The sequence below is a fragment of the Seriola dumerili genome, unplaced genomic scaffold (genome assembly GCF_002260705.1).
Source record: "Seriola dumerili isolate Sdu_G_001 unplaced genomic scaffold, Sdu_1.0 BDQW01000309.1, whole genome shotgun sequence".
NCBI lineage: Eukaryota > Metazoa > Chordata > Actinopteri > Carangiformes > Carangidae > Seriola > Seriola dumerili.
Window position 1 is genome coordinate 54,273 of NW_019174564.1, and position 18,202 is coordinate 72,474.

General features: G+C 41.4%; 1 protein-coding gene across 1 annotated transcript; it reads right to left on the reverse strand.

Moving 5' to 3' along the window:
• Positions 1–2,899: 2,899 nt before the first annotated feature.
• Positions 2,900–17,856, reverse strand: LOC111231641 (transmembrane protein 151A-like). The gene is made up of 7 exons (XM_022758835.1): positions 17,783–17,856; positions 7,226–7,564; positions 6,143–6,277; positions 5,660–5,799; positions 5,527–5,566; positions 3,299–4,166; positions 2,900–3,244 (listed from the first exon to the last, which is right to left on the reverse strand). Exons 1-7 carry the CDS (start codon positions 17,849–17,851, stop codon positions 2,928–2,930), a joined length of 1,908 nt encoding a protein of 635 aa, XP_022614556.1. The 5' UTR covers positions 17,852–17,856; the 3' UTR covers positions 2,900–2,927.
• Positions 17,857–18,202: the final 346 nt, after the last annotated feature.

Genomic DNA, 18,202 nt, shown 5'->3' on the forward strand with positions numbered 1-18,202 from the left:
CTTACTAGTGTAGCAAGTTTAGTGTGCTTTGTAAAGTATACGCATCAAAGCACTGATGGTTGTGTTGTCTGTGCCAATTGTCTCTCCCTGGGCTGATTTTCATTGAAAACATACCTTAATCCCTATGGATAGTTGTCCGTACCCTTGTCTGGATATGTCTAAAATATCTAAATTTGTGTTGACTGAGCATGGATCAATGCTTTTTGGCACTGCATTTTGCAATGGTAGCCATATTTGCCCCATAGCTATTAGTTGGCCCTGCACAATAGCTATTATTAAGTTACATGCATCTCTATGCCAGCGAACGTTTACACATTTCATAGTGAGGCGATGTTTTAGAGAGCATTGTTTCTTGTTTGCAGATGATCCTTCAAGAGGAGGGGATAGCAGCATGGCACAGTCACAGGGCTGGGCATTATTGATCATATCGTGAGTTTTATTTTTATATTGTAAAATGTTGCCTACACTAAAAATACAAAGCAATCAAAGGTCAAATTTCTATCTGTTTTTATTATGAGAGTGCCAGCTGAGCTAAATAGCTCAAGTTTTACTTCCCATGCAGTCCAATACTGTGGACATAAATGAGATAAAGAGGTTATTTTCATGCTTAAACACATACAGTGTTATATAGTGTATTGATATTGGAGGAGGGTTTTCTGGTTATTTGTTTTTTTCTTCATACTGCACAGGCCTATCTTTGGGTACAAATAATTAAAACTATAGTACAACTACACAGGCATAACTGGTGGTCATTAGCACTTTACTCTAATTGGTATGAAAGTCACAACCCTTATTAGCAGCCTCTGCCTGAAGTCAGTGTCTTTAAAGGCCAATTTTGCCCACATCTTTTGCTCCTCTATGCACAGGGTGAATCCACTCATCAGGGTACACATTGAATTTGCTCAAGTCTCATTCTATTTCTTTCAAAAAATATGTAGACATGAAATAGTGATAGGTCAAACACTTCATATAAGTGGGAAATATCTGGTTTATAAAGTCTAATCCAAGAGGAGAGAGTTCAGCCTGGAGGAGATGTGATATGTGGAGTAAGCAGAGATGAAATCTGAGCTCTGCATCTCCCGGAGCAGGGAGTGGTGTTATCACATATCCACCACTTTAAAAAGAGGGAAGGAATGAGCTGAAGGTGATGGCGGAAGAGAGGAGGGGAAGGTAATGACAGATGCAGTGAACCTGTTTTGCTACAAGACTCTCTCACTTCACATATAACACAACACGTGCTAATTGCAAAAAAAGGATGTCGCTCCAAGCTACAGTGTTCGTGTTCTAAATAAAAGCAATAGATGTGTTGCTGAGGATTACACCTCTGCACTTGTAAGTTATGGTTTTCCGTGCAGAGAGGCGTGAAGAAGAACCACAGACAAGGGGACGAAATGGATGGGAGAGTAGGTGGGAGCATGAGAAAGGAGGAATGGGGAAGGCTGAAAAACAGAGGAAGCAATCTCTCCCCTTTTTATGGAATTTTTTCTATCCGTTCCACATCAGTAATGGATAGAGAGTGGCGGGGAAGTGAGGGGTAAGAGGGCATGAAGAGACATGGAGGAAATCAATGTTTCTCCTCTTTCATCGGCACTGAAAATGTTATGGTTGCTAGTCAGGCATTGTGTGAGGTTGTACAGTCAATCTTAAAAGGTCCTGAGAAAAAAACCTAATCTGTCCATGGGATCTATTTGATGATGTTACTAAGGAAACTATTTGAGTGTTATTTAGATTTCCTGATTTGATTCAAAGTCAGAGTTGCTGCTCAGAGGGTGTTTTGTCTCTGTGTCAAACCCTGTATCTTGGTTTTCTCCTCCTCTTGAGTTGATCCGTTTGATTATTCCGTTTTGTGACTTTTAAGAATCTGTATGTGTTATCTGTCAAATGGAAAACAAGTTTAAGTGTAATCTGGTCTGTTGTGGTCAGTATATTTTGTATTCTACTTCTTTTCTTTGTCTATTGTCTTCTTGCATTTTCTACTCTCCTCCTTTGGTGTTTTTTTACATTTACCTTTCCAACAGCGTGTCATGGTTTCTCTCCCTCTCTCTACAGTGCATTTTGCAATCCTTTGTTATCTCCACTGTTTCCTCCCTTGCCTGAAATATTGAATAATTCTATTTTTTCAATAAGCTGTACTTTTAGTTTGTCTCTATGTATTTTGATTTTAGCAAAACTGAACCTTCAAGCCTTCTAAACCTCCTTTTGCCATACCTCTGATTCTTTTGGAAAAAATACCCACTACCACTCAGCTGGTTTGGAGTCTCTCCACTGCTCTCCAGTTGCTATCTTTAGACTTGTTACTCCTCCCACTCCTATTCTTGCATAGATATATCTGGAAATAGACAATTTTTCAGTCTTTGTATTCTTCCCAAGTATCTGATCTGTCACCGCCTCTCACACAATCTCTGTGTAGAAAAGTCCAAAATTGCAAGGCTTTTCTTGCCTTTCCTCATTTCCTCAGACTCCATCTTATCTTGTCCCTGCACTTTCAGCTTTCATCCTCCTCTGCACCAGTGTTTCCTGCCTATTTTTTACAGTACGCAATGAATCTGGTCAAATCCCCTGTAGCTGTCTCTCTCTGTAGACTTTTCTGTTTTTCCTCCCCTCTTACAGTGCATTCCCCTTTCCCTTCCTACTCCACTTCTCCTTCTCTCTCCTTGTTCCCTCTGTCCTTGATCATTCTGTCTATCACAGAGCTATCCTTACCTTTCATGCTTTGTTTTCACTGAATCCTATCTTCTGTTTCTGTAGTTGGTATGCTGTAACCAACTCCTTCCTTTCAACTTCATTCAGTTCTCATTACATTCTTTCTTCAGGTCTATCAAATTTTATTTTCCCTCACCCCCCTTCTCTGTGATCCACTCTTCTCTCTCTGTTTGGTACCTTCTTTCATCTCCCTCAGCCTCTTAATGTGTTGATTTTCATGTTTGTCACATGTCGTCTCCAGCATGGCAGCTCTCCTCTCCGTGTATAATGAGGACAGGAAAGAAGAATGCGTCCTGGTAGGATGGAGGACGATCCCTCTCACCCTCCCTCCCCTCACCTCCCCCTCCACTGTCTTGCTCTGCTTCTTCATCCCTCTCTGTTCCTCCTCTTCCCCTGTCTTCCCTTCTCCTCACCTCCTCCTCCTGCTCCTCTTCCTCGTCGTCATCCCCTTCTCCTTCTAGCACTCCTCTGGTCTCCTCGTTGTCCTGTCTTGAACCTAACCCAAGGAATCCTCCTCCGCCTCCCCCACCTCCACCACCTCCTCCTCCTCCTCCCCCACCTCCTCCTCCTGCACTTCCTCCTCCATCTTCCCTACCTCCTCCCAGCCCTCCCCCCATGCTTCTTGAATGAAACAGGCTGTTCTGGCGTCCTCCCAGTCTCCCTAGAGAGAATCCACTCCGACTGAGCACCAACCTCCCTCCCATACCCCCACCCCCTGGCCCGGCTGCCCTGATCCCTGCCACAGTAGCGTTCAGGAGGGCAGTGGTTCCCATCGGGGCCCTTAGCCTGGAGGGAAGACTGGAACTCGATGTTGTCCTCCGGCATCGGGGGCAGCTCTGGAGGAGGTAAGCTGAGTTGAACACCACAGGCAGAGCCAGAGGAGGTGGGTTGGTCACCTGGTTAGGGGTGGTGCTTGGGGGCCCAGAGATGGGTGTAGAGACGGTGGGGTTTGTCCCCCCACTTGTGTCCAAGTCCATAAGGAGGGCTTCAGAGTAGCTCGGGACCATCTGTTGGTTACAGCGGATGTGCCATTCCAATTCTGTCATGTCCACTGTGTTGACCCGAGAGATGGCTCTGTAGCTGGTCCCGTTCAGACCAATTCCAATCGCAAGTCCTCCCGGGTGGATTCCATTCTCAGTCCCACCTTCAGTCCCATCCCCTCTTCCGCCTCCACCTGGTCCTCCTCCACCTCCTCCTCCGCCAGTATCCTCGTCCTCCCCGAACAGCTTCTCCACATGGTAGTGGACATATGCTGTGCGATATTCTGACACAACCCGCAGCGGCCATGACAGCAGAAAAGCTGAGGCTAGCCAGAACACCCTGTGCCTTGAAAACCACGGCTGGTGAGCAGGATCTGGGAATGCCAGGATGTGTTCACGGAAGTCCACGTTCTTCAGGTGCATTCCCTCCCTGGCCTCCATGTAATCGTCAAGGCCCTCGTTCTCCCCAAAGAAGCGCGCTCGCTTGGAATAACAGAAGATTACAACACATTAGCTTTGTAAGAATTAGCACAGAAGCAACTGACAGTATTACCGGTGTAAGAATCTGTCATAATCAATTTATTGAAAGAATGGCAACTCTCTGAAACCAAAAACCTAAGATTAAACATGTAAGGAATGCTCTAAGGTAAGATGCATGTCAGGCTAACTAGCTTACTACCTCCAACAGTAACCAGGCATTACTTTGAAGGCCAAGGAGCACATCTTTAACCAACAACATTAGTTTATGGGTTCACAGCGTTGACAGTGCCGTTTCTTTATTTCACGTCTTCTACATGGATTATCAGCTGGTGAGGATGCCTGGGACATACAGCTTTAGCTTTAGTCTTTCAGTACAGTATCATGTATTCTGCCATCCAGTGCATATCTAAGCCTCTTTAATTTTGTCAGCTATAAACATTAAAAGGTGAGCTGGTTGATGATCTCTTGATAGAAATAAGATAAGACTTCTAAATAGAAATGTTTCAGAAATTACTAACCAAACTATAAGCAATACTAAATTAATTTTTGAGCAGCGCACCACAAAACTCATGAAGTTGTTTTTATCATTTTAGAAATATTTCCAAATTAGATACCAGAAACCATTTTACATGCCTTCCAACCAAAAACGTATTAATCGGCTGCAGACTGTACAGAACTCAGCCGCCAGGTTTTTAACCAGGTCCAGGACAAGTGACCACATAACGGCGGTTTTAGCCTCCATGCACTGGCCTTCAGTATGTTTAAGAATTGATTTTAACATCTTTCTGTTAACTTGCAATGTAGATGACCTTTTAGATGCATATGAGCCATTATTTTAGTCTGAGATCCTTAGGCAGAGGTATTTGATCTGTTCCCGTGGCGTCGCTGAAAACTAGAGGTCACAGAGCGCTTGCAGTCAGAGCCCCGGAGCTATGTAACGTGCTGCCTGAGGAAATCAGGTCAGCAGAATCAGTGACCTCTTTTAAATCTCCTCTTTAAACATACTTTTATTGGAGAGCTTTCCTGATTTTACTTGATTTTGACCTGCTCTTTTGCTGCCAACGCTGTGATTGGTTTGTGATTTATTTGACTTGCTTATTACTGTATGGGAAATTGTTTTTATGATCTGCTTGTTTTGAAATTGTTGCATTATGTGAAAAACTTTGTAACATGGGTTTGGAAAAGTGCTCTATAAATAAAGATTATTATTATAACAGGTCACACCTTGAATTCTGTCCTTATGTTACCACATTTTATTGGCAAATAACCAACTGATTACTTTGATAAAATGAACATAATGAGTAGTTGCAGCCCTCATAAGAACAGAGTAGAATTAAATATGATGTCTTTTACCAGATATTACCTGGGTGAGGTAGGCAGCTTCAGCACGTGCGCTAGAGAAGCTAAAGAGCAAAAAAATCTGTTAATACCTTGTTTATCCCCCAGAATAATAATCTTAACACCAAATTTTTGATTTATTGTATTGGGGGTCTAACCTGAAACACTTGGTGAAACGGAGGCGAACAGCAGGGTGCAGTTGAAGGTCCAGCAGCTCCTTTGATACGTCTTTGACACCATAACGGGCGTAGTCAAACTCTGAACTGGAGGCATGAGTGTTCACCCGCTCATGGTAGACCTGAGGAAGGAGGGAGCAGGGCATGGATGGAGGGAAAGGGAGTGATAAAAAGGGAGAGGAGGTAGGAGAACGGATGGGCGGTTGAAGAAAAGAAGGTTTAAGTTATTGGGAAGACATTTTAATGTTCATATACGTATCAGCAGCAATAAAGCCTGATAACTAAAGAGAATGATATTTTTCTTACTGCACACAGCCCCGCTACAGGAGAAATTAAGATATGCATAGCAGTTATTATAAACGTTTTCAAAATCATAACTCAAGGTTGAACAGTGCAGCTATTAAAGAGAAAAGAGAGCAAGTGAGAGAAAGTATTAGTGTGTGTGTTAGGAGGAGTTCCCCTCACCTGTGTGGTTGTGTATGCATCTCCGTTGCGGTATCTTGTCACCTGTCTCGTCCTCCTCACATAGTGGTAGCTGATGGCCTTCCACCAAATACAGGGTGTGGCCTGCTGAAGTCTCTGCACACGCTCGTACACTTCCTGTGTCAAAGGTGTGAATGAATAATAAAAATCTCTTAATTGCCAGATTTAAAATAATGAAAGAAATTGCCAAACTTCCCACAACTGACTCTAATCTTTTGAAAAACATGTTTTCCATCAGCATTTTTGTAAAGATTTCCTCCCAAACAAACTTTTTAAAAAATGAGGGTGAACAATCTAAAATATGAAGAAGTAACACTGCCTGAGCAGTTTTTGCAATTGCAGTGCCAGGAGAAACAAACAATTAAGGTCCTATTGTTTGAATCAAGCATAGTTAAATTTGTGTAATCTGGTGCAAAAACAGGACGTGCCAAGGTTTGTTTATGGTGTTATGATTTGCTTTTTACACTCTATTTAATGTTGGCTTCACTATATGATTTGTGCCCTTGACAGTCCAGACTGACATAAAAAATGTTTTTGTTTTTGGCAGTGGCAGATGAACAGTGAGCACTGTTCTTTCGAAGCAATGTGCTCCTGGAATTCCTGATAATAGACAGAACCGATCAGAGTGGACAAAAGATCGACTGATAGTCTCAGGTCAGCTTATTTCCATATGAGTGGGCAAGTTTTATTTTTTCCCACACTCAAGTAGAAAATTTAGAGTAAAACACTGAAGATTTTTGACTCTATTGCATTAAACAGACTGTTTAGGGGTTCTAATTATCCTTTATTTTCTCTGCACTGCAACTGTCAGCACTGACATTTAATATGACACCATTTTATTTACTTATGTTCTTTATTTTTTTTCATTTTGCTGACACTATCATACAACAAGATCCAATGAGTAAACAGATAGTGTCTGGCTCAAGGTCATAGATCTATTGCTAGAGTGCTACTGCAGCAGTGGACTCCACAGTCTGTTGAGTTTTGGGTTTACTTGTTTTTTCAAGCTATTAGACTACCTTGCTCATAGCTGAATTCAATGCTAAAACTGGCTATGACAGATACCTGGAATTCAGCATGAGCCAACATGGCTGTCTTGGAGAAGCAATGCCAACACTCCACCAGGTAAACCACATAAAGCATAGCCAGGAAGGCCAGGGGGATGTAGACGTAGCCACTAGAGCACGGACTTTCCAGGTGCAGGATGTCGTTATAGTAGGCCGCTGAGGTGGCATCGTCATCAGCCCCAAGAGGTATGGAGGAGGAGCCGAGAACGGGGACCCGACAGAGAGCGCACCAGGCGAGTGTTGCAAAGCAGCCGTACATTAGGAGGGTCAGGAGGAGGCACTTCCAGTGGGACTCCCGACACAGGGAGGAGGCCAGAGACTGTTGGACTGGCCGTTGCTGTGGGGACACAGAGAGAGGAGAGATTAGATGCTGAATGCTGCTGACTGCTCCCTGAAGAAGGCACTAGGCCAAAAGTTTGCTTGTTATTTCTTTGCAAACGAGTCTGTGAATATAGTTGTAAAACATCTTCTGTGCCTCTAAAGGAGCTTTGTACATTTTTAGAAACACACTTGGCTTGGATTTGGAGTCTAGCACATTTAGCAGAATGCCTGCAATACAAACTGAGGAACATGGACGCAGTAGTGTCCAATCTAACATCATGTTGTTCATACAGCATTTACAAGCAGCTGTATCAGAAAACTGTTCACATCAGCCTCTGAGTGGTAAACCCTAATCTGAGCTATTTAGAATTCCCAGCAGCTACAATATTTGGTAAAGAAATACAGAAGCATCAACAAACAGTTGGTAAAATGGCTGCTAAACCACCATCACTTGCAGGTACATTTAAATAAAATTCAGTATTGACATAAACATAATCCATTCAGCTCAGTTAAAAGGATTTATACACTGTTTAAATGCTTAATAGAGCAGAGGCGGATATTGTAGGGTAATCCAAATGACATGACTACAAGGCGAGCAGTGGGTGTAAGACTCTTGGAATAATGAGAAAACTGGAATATCAGGATGTTTACCTTACCTTCTGCCACCATGTAAATGCAGCATAACTAAAAATGTAATTGAGTTGCATTATGTGAGATATAGTATGTAGTGATTTTGCAGCTTGACCCATACTACTAGAAGTCAGGGTATCTTTATTGGTAGCTGCGCCGATTAAGACCTGACTGTATTATTCTGTCTCTTGCAAGTCCCCCAACATTATAAAAGCACTAACTCACTGGAGTACTCTTAATGTATTTTGAGTGTGAACCACTTTGCTTCTAGTCTCACCACCTGTCACAAGCTACAGTCTATTTATGCAGAGACGTCCTAATAGTGCTACGTGCAAAACTTGAGTACAGCTTTTTTTCTGATTCAAGAACCATTTCAATAGAGTTGGTGCTTTGTGCTTTTACAATTTCCATAATATGTGTAACATGTGTGACGACTTGTTTTAACATTGAACATGACACATTAGCCAAAACTTAGGTGAAAGCAGATTGATCTGAGCCAGAAGATTTTTTTATTTATTTTATTTATAAATTTCTACGTTCTCATGTTAACAGGCAAGACTATAATAAATAATACAGTATGCTTCACAGAGTTAATATTTAATCATGTCTGACATATGAAAATGAGCGCAGCTATGGTGGTAACAGCAAATATTTGTCAAGGTAGCAACACAGATTTTATCTACCTGGTGACGACCTGGTGAGTTTTTAATAATCATTAACTTCCTGTTTGGTAAACAGTGTCATATTTCAGATCAAGTGTGTAAGCTGAGGTCTTGACCGAAGGAATGCATTACACCGCCTCATACCCATCATCAACCCATCATATGATAAGTGCTGCATATTAGACACACACACACACACACACACACACACACAGTTTACGTCTCTCTCTAAGTGCACACTCTGACACAACCTCAGTTGCACTGTGAAGACATCATATTACAGTGCACTCAAACACACACACACACACACACACACACACACACACACACACACACACACACACACACACAGTATGCATTAGATACACAAACATAGATGGTCTAATGTGCCCCCTCTTCTCTCTCTTGCCATCGCTCTATCCGTGCACACACCAGCGTGCACGGTCTCAGCATTGTAATGCAGCCAGTGGAGAGTATGTGAATAATTTAGATGAGAATGATGCTTCTAGACTGTTCTCTAGCTAACTGACTCCACTCCAACATCAGCAGCATGTCACTGCTGCTGCAATTTATGTGTGTGAATGAGTTTGTCCCTGCATGTCAGAGACAAAGAGAGAGGGAAAAACACCCTTAACACTCACCTGTACTGTTTTGTGCAGGATTACATGTGTGTAAGGAGTGTTTATTTATTTGTCTATACTTGCATGTGCCCCCCATGTGTTGTTGTTACGCTCTGCCACGTGCTGAATGTGACACAGCGAAAGACCAACACAGCAGATGACAAAAAAAAAAGATGGGATGACACCAGTGTCCTCTCCTTCTCTGCCTGTCCTGTCAGCACATCACTCCCTCCAGCTATCCAACACACATGCCCCTCTCTCTTTATCACTCCCTCCTTCTCTTCCTCTGTCGCTCATACACACTTTCATTTCCTTCATTGTCTCCCCGTCCAGCACAATGCGGCCACAATTTGCTATCCACTAGTATATTTGGCTGGCTGCAACACACACACATACACACACGCATTGGCTTTCCTGTTTTCTTTTTCTTTTTTTTACTACTGTATGTCAAGGGCAAGTAGTGAAAGGCAGAGTGAAGGGCACCTAAACTTCATTGGTCTCTAGAAATCACTCTGCAAAAGCTGAGGTACTTAAAAAACAAAGACAGGAAAATGATCAATGGCATTAATTCAAGATCATATTTTTCACTTCCTGTCTGCCTTTTTTTCACCACACGCCCCTTCCTTTCATAACATAATCTTTTTTTTCTCTTCCCCGAATCTTCCCTCCCACCTCTAAGCATTTACTCTCCCATCCCAACCTCAGCCTCTTCTCTCCTCCCCTTCCACCTCACCCCACATCTCCTCTGTTACATCCTCTCTGAAAGTCTGTCTCTAAGTGGATTGATTGGGCTAAAAGTGTAATGTAGAGAGAGAGAGAGAGAGAGAGAGAGGGAGAGAGGCAGGGAGAGAGGGTATGAGGAGCGTGAGGGAGACAGAGAAACGGTCATGAACTTTTCATGAAAGCAAGTATGAAAGAAAGCAAAATGAGAGAGAGAGAGGGAGACAGAGAGGGAGAGAGACTAAAGAGAAGGCAGCAGTGACAGACTGCACCTGTCTCCAGGGAAGTCCACTGCCAAAATCCATCCCTCTCGTCCTTCTCCTGCCCCCCCCCCCCCTTTTATTTTGCTGGCTCCAATTCTCTCCTGCCCTTTCCCTCTTACCTTCTGCAGATTAATGCTGCCAAAAGAAGAGAATATTCTAGCAATAAAAAAAAAAGAACCTGCGTGGGTCTCGGCCGACATTTTCATCAAAGCCGGTGTGCCCAGTGAGGAGGAAATCCGCCCTGCGACAGGAGTCAAATTATACCTGTATGCACTTATGCCAATCAGTATTTGTCAGTGAGAGCAGTTCTCTTTCCCATAGGAAAAGACTGTGCTGCTAAAATAAAAAGAGAGAGCCTGGAGATGCTCCATTCACAATTAACTGTGGCCTGACAACACCTGCTGGTGCAAAACTCTGCAGCTTTTTGGTTGTGTCATGATCCTCTCTCTGTTTCAGCTGAGTCTGTTGAGCCTCGGTTCTTGTCTCAGGCAGGAAGAGATCAAAGGGAAATCTCATTCTCCGTGAAATCATTATGAAAAGAAATCTATACAGCCTCGTCTGGAGGGTGTCGACTTTCATTTTTTCATACTGAAAGTTTGGACCGCCCTCTTTGAACAGGGCTGAGACCGGGCAGGTCTTACATGACAAATCTGACAAATTCATTGACTTAAATGCGGTGCCTAAATTTGCTTCATTAAACAAATCATTATCTAACACTAGGCTGAAAATGCTGATAAGACAGCTGTCTGAAGAAGAGCCCACACAATCAACATGATTCCTTGACTCCAGGCTGTTTTTTGAACGCAAATAGTTGTTTTTAAAGAAGCACTTCAGAGCTCTGCTTGGATTTTGCAGGTCCTGCACATACTCTAGTTTTTTCGACACTTTTATTGATACGATTTCATTCTTTTATAATCTTTTTTTTTTTTTTTTAAATTTGGAAAAGCATAGCATCAGTATTGCTGCAATACACATACCCTTATGTGTTTCATCCATTCATTCAAGGTGAGTAGCTCTGCCTTTAGCCACAGCCTTTTTTACTTGCTGCCAGAAGCAATCCTATCAGTTTCTTATCGCTGATATTACACCCTTCAAATGAGATGTGTAACATCAAAAAGGACTGCAGAATCCAAATATGTTATCAATAGTTTTATGAATTTCCTTCCAATAAGGCACAAATACCTGGCAATTCCAGAAAATATGGAAATGATTTGCATCATCTATCCCACACAGTGTCCAACATCTACCACCTCCTCCACTGATGTTGTTTTTGCAAGGGCGTAATTAAAAACCTTACAATATTTTTCAACAGAATTCTCCCCATGTCGTTAAACTAGTTGAATTCGCTTGTGCTTGACATATTCTGCTCCAGCCCTCCATCCTTTCCATCCTTCTCATTCATATGCAACGTATATTCAGACTTAGACTGGAGAATGCTATTATACATTCTGGAGATAATCTTATTACAGGTTGTGGATTTGGATGTTGACAGTGAATGCTGACAGTAGTTGTCAGTATTTTCATGATTCCGATGTCTCGTCTCTAAAGCTGCACCCATCTTCTGGTCAAAATCATGCACAACTCAGAAAAACTCTGTAATATCCCACTGTCAACAAATAAAATAATCAATGTGCCCTTTGTGGTCCATTTTTCTATCATCACATCTTTTTGGAATAAATTTGGTATCGTAAGCACACCATCCTAACAGTTTAGATGACTCACCTAGTCAACGTAATTTTAATTTCTCTTGCCAAGTTTTCAATAATGTATTCATCTTTCTTTATCATCTTACTTTGTAATTCAGTGTCTGCTAGCATCACTGCTAACGGTACCCCTTCTTTTAATTTCTTTCCATTTTGCCGAGTATGTTGGTACACACAAGCAAATTAACCTTAACTGTGCTGCACGGTAGTATTCTAGTACTGTGAGTAGAGGAGGCCCATGCCACGGCATTCCTCTCTTAATTGCAAAGTTTTATACCTGATCCTGGCTTTTTCCCCACAATTAGTACCTGGATATCAACCTGTCCCACTCCATACACTGTATGTTCACTGGGAGAGTCTAAAAAAGATATTGCATTCATGGCAAAAAATTAATTTCAATTGACTCTTTTCTGAACTCAGATTCAAAAAATCCATTACATTTTTATCTTTGCATTCATTGCACCATAGTTAAGGTCAAATCATTTTGAGATGTCTTTAGGTTGAAACTCAGGTACCAGATTGATTCTGCATCCAATTTCAAATTATATTTTACTCTAATATGGCTGGATGGGTTGTAATTAAATGTGATTACCTTAGTTTTCTGTATATTAATCTTGTAACCTGAGAATGCCCCATATTTTTCTAGAAGGATCAGCGGTTTTGGGAGTTTACTGTGTAGGCTGTGTTGGATATATCAATACGTCATCAGCAAATAGAGCCAATTGTTGTTCCCCCGATAACACGCCTATCCCCTTGATATTGACATTGTGCCAGCTCCATCGGCTCGATGGTTCGGTAAACAGGAAAGAGTGGTGAGGCACAGCAGCCTTGTCTGGTTCCTCGTTGTGGGATGAATAAATTTAACAAATCGCCATTCATTTTTATCCTTGCAGATGGTTTCTTGTACAGTGCTTGAAATGTTTCAATTACAGACACATGAAAGCTGAATTCTGATAACATTTTGACTGAATCTGACTGAAAGTCAGTTTAAACTTTTAATGGCTGTCTCTATTTTCTGTTGTGTCTAATAATGTGCAGTGTCCTAATATTATCTTGTGTTTGTTGAATTGTTTATTGAGACAGTGATAGTGTTAATAAGTTTAATATTTACTGTTTTGCATTGGGTTGCATTTTGAATGAATGAATTAATGAATAAATAAATGAGATGCATTACATAATTCTCATCCATCCCAACTAAAAAAAAGAAATACTGTGTTGTAGAGTTGTGGTACACAGATTCTTCAGAACGACATGCTGATGACTCTCAACACAAAGGCATCTAATATAAGTAGCCTATACTGGGTATATGATCTCCCTCCCTCCAATCTTTCCTTTCCACTTTGTAATTAACTGAAAATTCAATTTGGAAAATTCTACATTTGAGGTTTAGACATTTTTACAAATCCCTCCTTGTATCAAGGGGCTCTTGTAGAAAATGTGTATTTTCCTCTCCCCCTCTGTGTCTGTGCTCATACTGATTCAGCTGGTTAGGTGTGACTGGAGCAGCTATAATTAGCAATCCTAGCATGTGGGTGGCAAATGAAGTGAGGAAGTGAGGAAAGGAAAATGTGCTGTTGATGCCTGCAGTACACTGTTAAAAATGATGTGTCATTTCAACACAATTGGAGAGAGTCGTTCAGGATGTCAGGTTTCTATTACCCTCTGGAACAAGAAATTAATCGTTGGCACTTGATGAGTTAGGGAAATAAAATGTATCATCATATGCTCACTAAAAAACCTATCATTCCTCTATTACAAATAATTTGTTCAGTGGAGACTGAATGACAATTATCAGCAGGTAAGATGCAGGCCTTCTGTTAATAAATGAAATACAATTGAAAGCAGTAGTCAGCCTACATTTCAGCTTGAATTCACAGTTACAATACTATAGATACAAATGGTGACAAATTTTCACAGCAGAATAAAGAACCAAAACATTTATTGACACTTTTAAAACAACCCCTGTAGCACAGTTTACTATTATGCAGCCTGTCTGCATGATCAGTCCCAATAGTCTTTGTTTTGCCAATATATAGTAAAAAAAAAAAAAAAAAAAAAGTCTCACTGGTGAGTCACTTTTTGTTTCTCAATTACATCTCATGACAAAAGCAATATAGGAACCATAGATTTGATAAGGATGAATAAATAAATCAAATCTCATATTTATGTTAAATATTAGTCTCAGGGAACAGTCCATCCGACACCGGAGCAATGCTGCAATCTGCCATCTTATTAGAGGCAGGTGAAAATTTGTTTAAATTAAATCAAATGACCAACTAATTCATAACACTTGTAAAGCGCAGCAACACATTCATAGCAACTTGCAGGTGCCTTCACACTGAATATCAGCTCTTATGAAATTTCTGTCCAATTAAACATCTGCAGAATAACTTGTATAAAAAGATGTTAATATGCTTTGTGTTTTAGATAAAGCACAGAAAAAAATGAACAACAGGCACAAACTTGGTTGGTATTAATTCTAGACAAGTGTTTTGCCTTGAATATTACATGGACATATGATCCCCAGGAAAGCAGTGTTTCCCACAGCACATTTGCTGTTTTATTCTGTCTTCTCCTGTTCAGCAACTGTGCTCTTATTTATCTTATGAAACAAATTCTCTAATTCCCATGATGCTAGCCAGGCTGCTGTTGTGTACTGTTTTCAATTCTTATTGCAGACTGCCTTTTCTATCCATTCCCCATCAAAACTGTCAATGTTCCCTTCTTTGTGTAAAAATGGCTTCATTTAAGGGTTGCACAATTCTATAGAAAATTACAATCATGATTTCTCTATTTATATTCATGAAACCATTTTCAGTCTGGTGTGGTGAGGCACTGATAGGGTTCCTGTTATAGGGTTAGGGATGTGAGGTCGAGGATTTTGGGGTTGTTTGTAGCTGTAATATTTGTCATACTGCATTTTGTTTTTATGTTACAGTAGATAGTGGCATAGATTTTGTGTAACCCTGAAGTGCTCCAACCATGGCAAAAATCGCTAGCAAAGCACTGTATGTGCTTTTGACAATCATCGTCTTTCAAAGATAAGTCTGGCAATATACTGTTTTTTCTTACTGTCCACAAATCCAATCACAAAGCCTAAACTAACCATGTTTAGTCGTTATCTCAATACTTTTGGACCTCCCGATCCAGTCTGGCATGAGGCCATTTCTTCCTAGTGATGAAGTGAATCTTTAAGAGCGGGTCACAAATATGTAAAAAATGGGATGACACCAACTCTAATCTTTAAATGAGAAATTCCTGTACAACATAAGGTGTTTCTTTCTTTCAGTACAAGCATAATGTTTCTGTCTGAATAAATTTGTTCCCTCTTTTCTTCTTGCAGGTTTTTCTTGATTCTGATTTTGTTCTCATTCTTTATTTTGTTTTCACTTTATTTCTATCATGGCACTCATAACTCTCTCCCACATTAGATTTGTCTTTTTCCTCCCTCTTCCTGTGCACGGTTCCTCATTTGGTGGAACTAAGTCTTATCATCCGTTGATGAAACATGTGGAAATATTTAAATCACTTTGTTTGATGCAACAGACTTCCCTGCTAAAATATGGCAGAACCACTGCCGAGTTAAATGAAACTGCATGGAAGTACGTAAGACTAAAAACTGAGAATCATGTAGCTCTACTTCATTTTTAACAATGCTTGTGTGAGTGTTCATTCAAACCCATGTGAGTAAATACAGTTAAGAAAAATATGAGTGTGCAAGTGCTTGAGAATGAGAGTCAAGTAGCGAGACATGGGAAGATGATGCTGTACACTCCTTGACGGACAAATATAAAGCAGGAAGGAGATCAAGAGAGGAAGATGAGAGAGTAATGGAGGCAGAGAACACATGCAGACTGAATTCATTGCATTACATTGCACTGTCTGCACTGTAGGCATATGGATAAAGACAGGAGAGTGGCAGAATGAAGTGAAAGGCATCATTTAACAGGCTTACTGACTCCACATATTATGTGCCTAAGGCTTTAAATTTCAACCAAAAGTATCTAATGTCTTCGTTAAACCAGCCTTATAAGTAGTTAGACAATATTTAGAGCTAATTAGAGCTAAAACGATTTGTCAATTAATTGACTATCCAATCAATGGAGAATTCATAGTTGCTAGAATGAAATGTCTGGATTTGCTGCTTTTTACGGTTCACGAAAATTGCAATGCATTTTTCACTATTTTCTGACCTTTCACACACAAAAAAATCATCAAATAATCAGAAAAATAACAGTCTGATTAACTGACAATGAAAATTAAAAGTGTGAAGGAGTGACCAAGACCCTAGCCTATGGAGCAAGTACCCAGTTCTGTCTCACCTGACCAGCAAGCGTGACACCAACATATTGCCACTGGTACATACGTCACGACACACCCCACCTTTCTGCTCAACTCCACACAACTCCATGCAGCATATATGTGAATAATTTGTACTAGTAGCCGATATCAGACTACCTAAGTAAACCCCACTGTGTATTTCCTCCTCTGTAGTATAGCCACTTCCTTATTGTCCACTGCATCACACACAAGTCTTACTCTTCCTCTACGGGTATAGACTGTCATCATGTTAAGCGGCAACTGACTTTAATAACGTTTTCAATCATAACCTACTGTATTTATCAAGGTTTTCATTAAAAAGGGGATGTGTTTGAATAAATCATGCTGCGGACCAAAGTATAGTAGTAGTAGTAGAGGAGGCAGTGAACTGCTTAGGACGAAGAGGTTACTTGCTAAAGACGTGTGTGAGTGTGGTGGTGGGGCAGCAAGGTGTTGTACTGAAAACTGTAGTCATATTCAAGGCTCCATAGTTCATGTGTAAACTTCAGACAGATATCATTTTAAGTCCATTCCATTATAATGGTTCAGGAACAGGAGGACTGTTGGGGGAGACCTGTGCAAGGACGGTGATAAATGCTCAGGAGGTTGGTATATTTGATTGGAAAATAAACTGCAGAATAAAACACACTGCCGGTTATATCCTACTATCACACATGAAAATTCCCTGTAAAACACTAGTGTAAATAAATAACCACACTGGCTGGAGGTGTTATTCAGTGATCTAACCATTCACGTGTGTCAGTGTAATTTTTGGCAGAAATGGTGGGTGTGTGGCTCAACTGTGATGTCACCCTCTAGTGTATTTCAGTGGTGACAGCTGGCAGATGGTCATACTCTACTATAGACTAAACCATCTCTCCCAAGCGTAACACATCATACAGCGTTGCCAGACATATCTCATCAATACTGTGGCTTTATTTCTAGTCAGGCATTTAGAGTTCCCTCCCCTCTCTGTTTACCTAAACCACAGCCTCATCTCAATTCATATTAAAGCCAAGGTCCTGTTCCGTGTCCTTGCTCTAGAACAAGGCATGAAGGACTTGGGCGCAAAACGTGACTCGCTCACGTCCACAACAGCAACGACAGGTTTTGTCAATGAAAGACCAGGAGTCGACATATGTGGTGTGTGATGTAAAAACGACGACCAGCAATGACATAAAAATAGAAGGTGATTCTTGAAGGGGCAAAAATATGCGCAACTTTACGCTAACTGGTTTCTTTCTAGCCACGCATAAACAACCACGTACTCGTGATGGGAAACGGAAAAAATATATTTTTTAAATGTCCTTCCTTACCTGCTCTCGTCCTGACCCTTCCTCCAAAATGGGCTCTTCTGCGGTGGCCGTCTCCTCCTCCGTCTGCATTTTCCCTCTTGCCACTCCTTCCCTCCTTAGAATCAGGCAGCTCCCACCCCGGTACCGTCCGAAGGCAGGGACCTCCCCGGCGGAGCAGCGAGCTCGGTCACCCCATCCGCCGCAAGTCGGTATCCAATTTCACGATGGCGGGGCCTGCGGCAAATAAGCATCATCTACTCCGGATTTAGCGGCACCCCCTCGCCTCCTCCCTGTCTCTCCACCTGCTACACCGCTCAGTGTTCCTCTTCTACCCGCTCCATCCTTGCTCAGAGCCAAATGTGACTACGCACCCAAAGTCAAAGCCCGTTGCCCTCCCTGCCTAAACCGTTTTTACTGCCGCTGCTTGCCTCTCGTGATGCT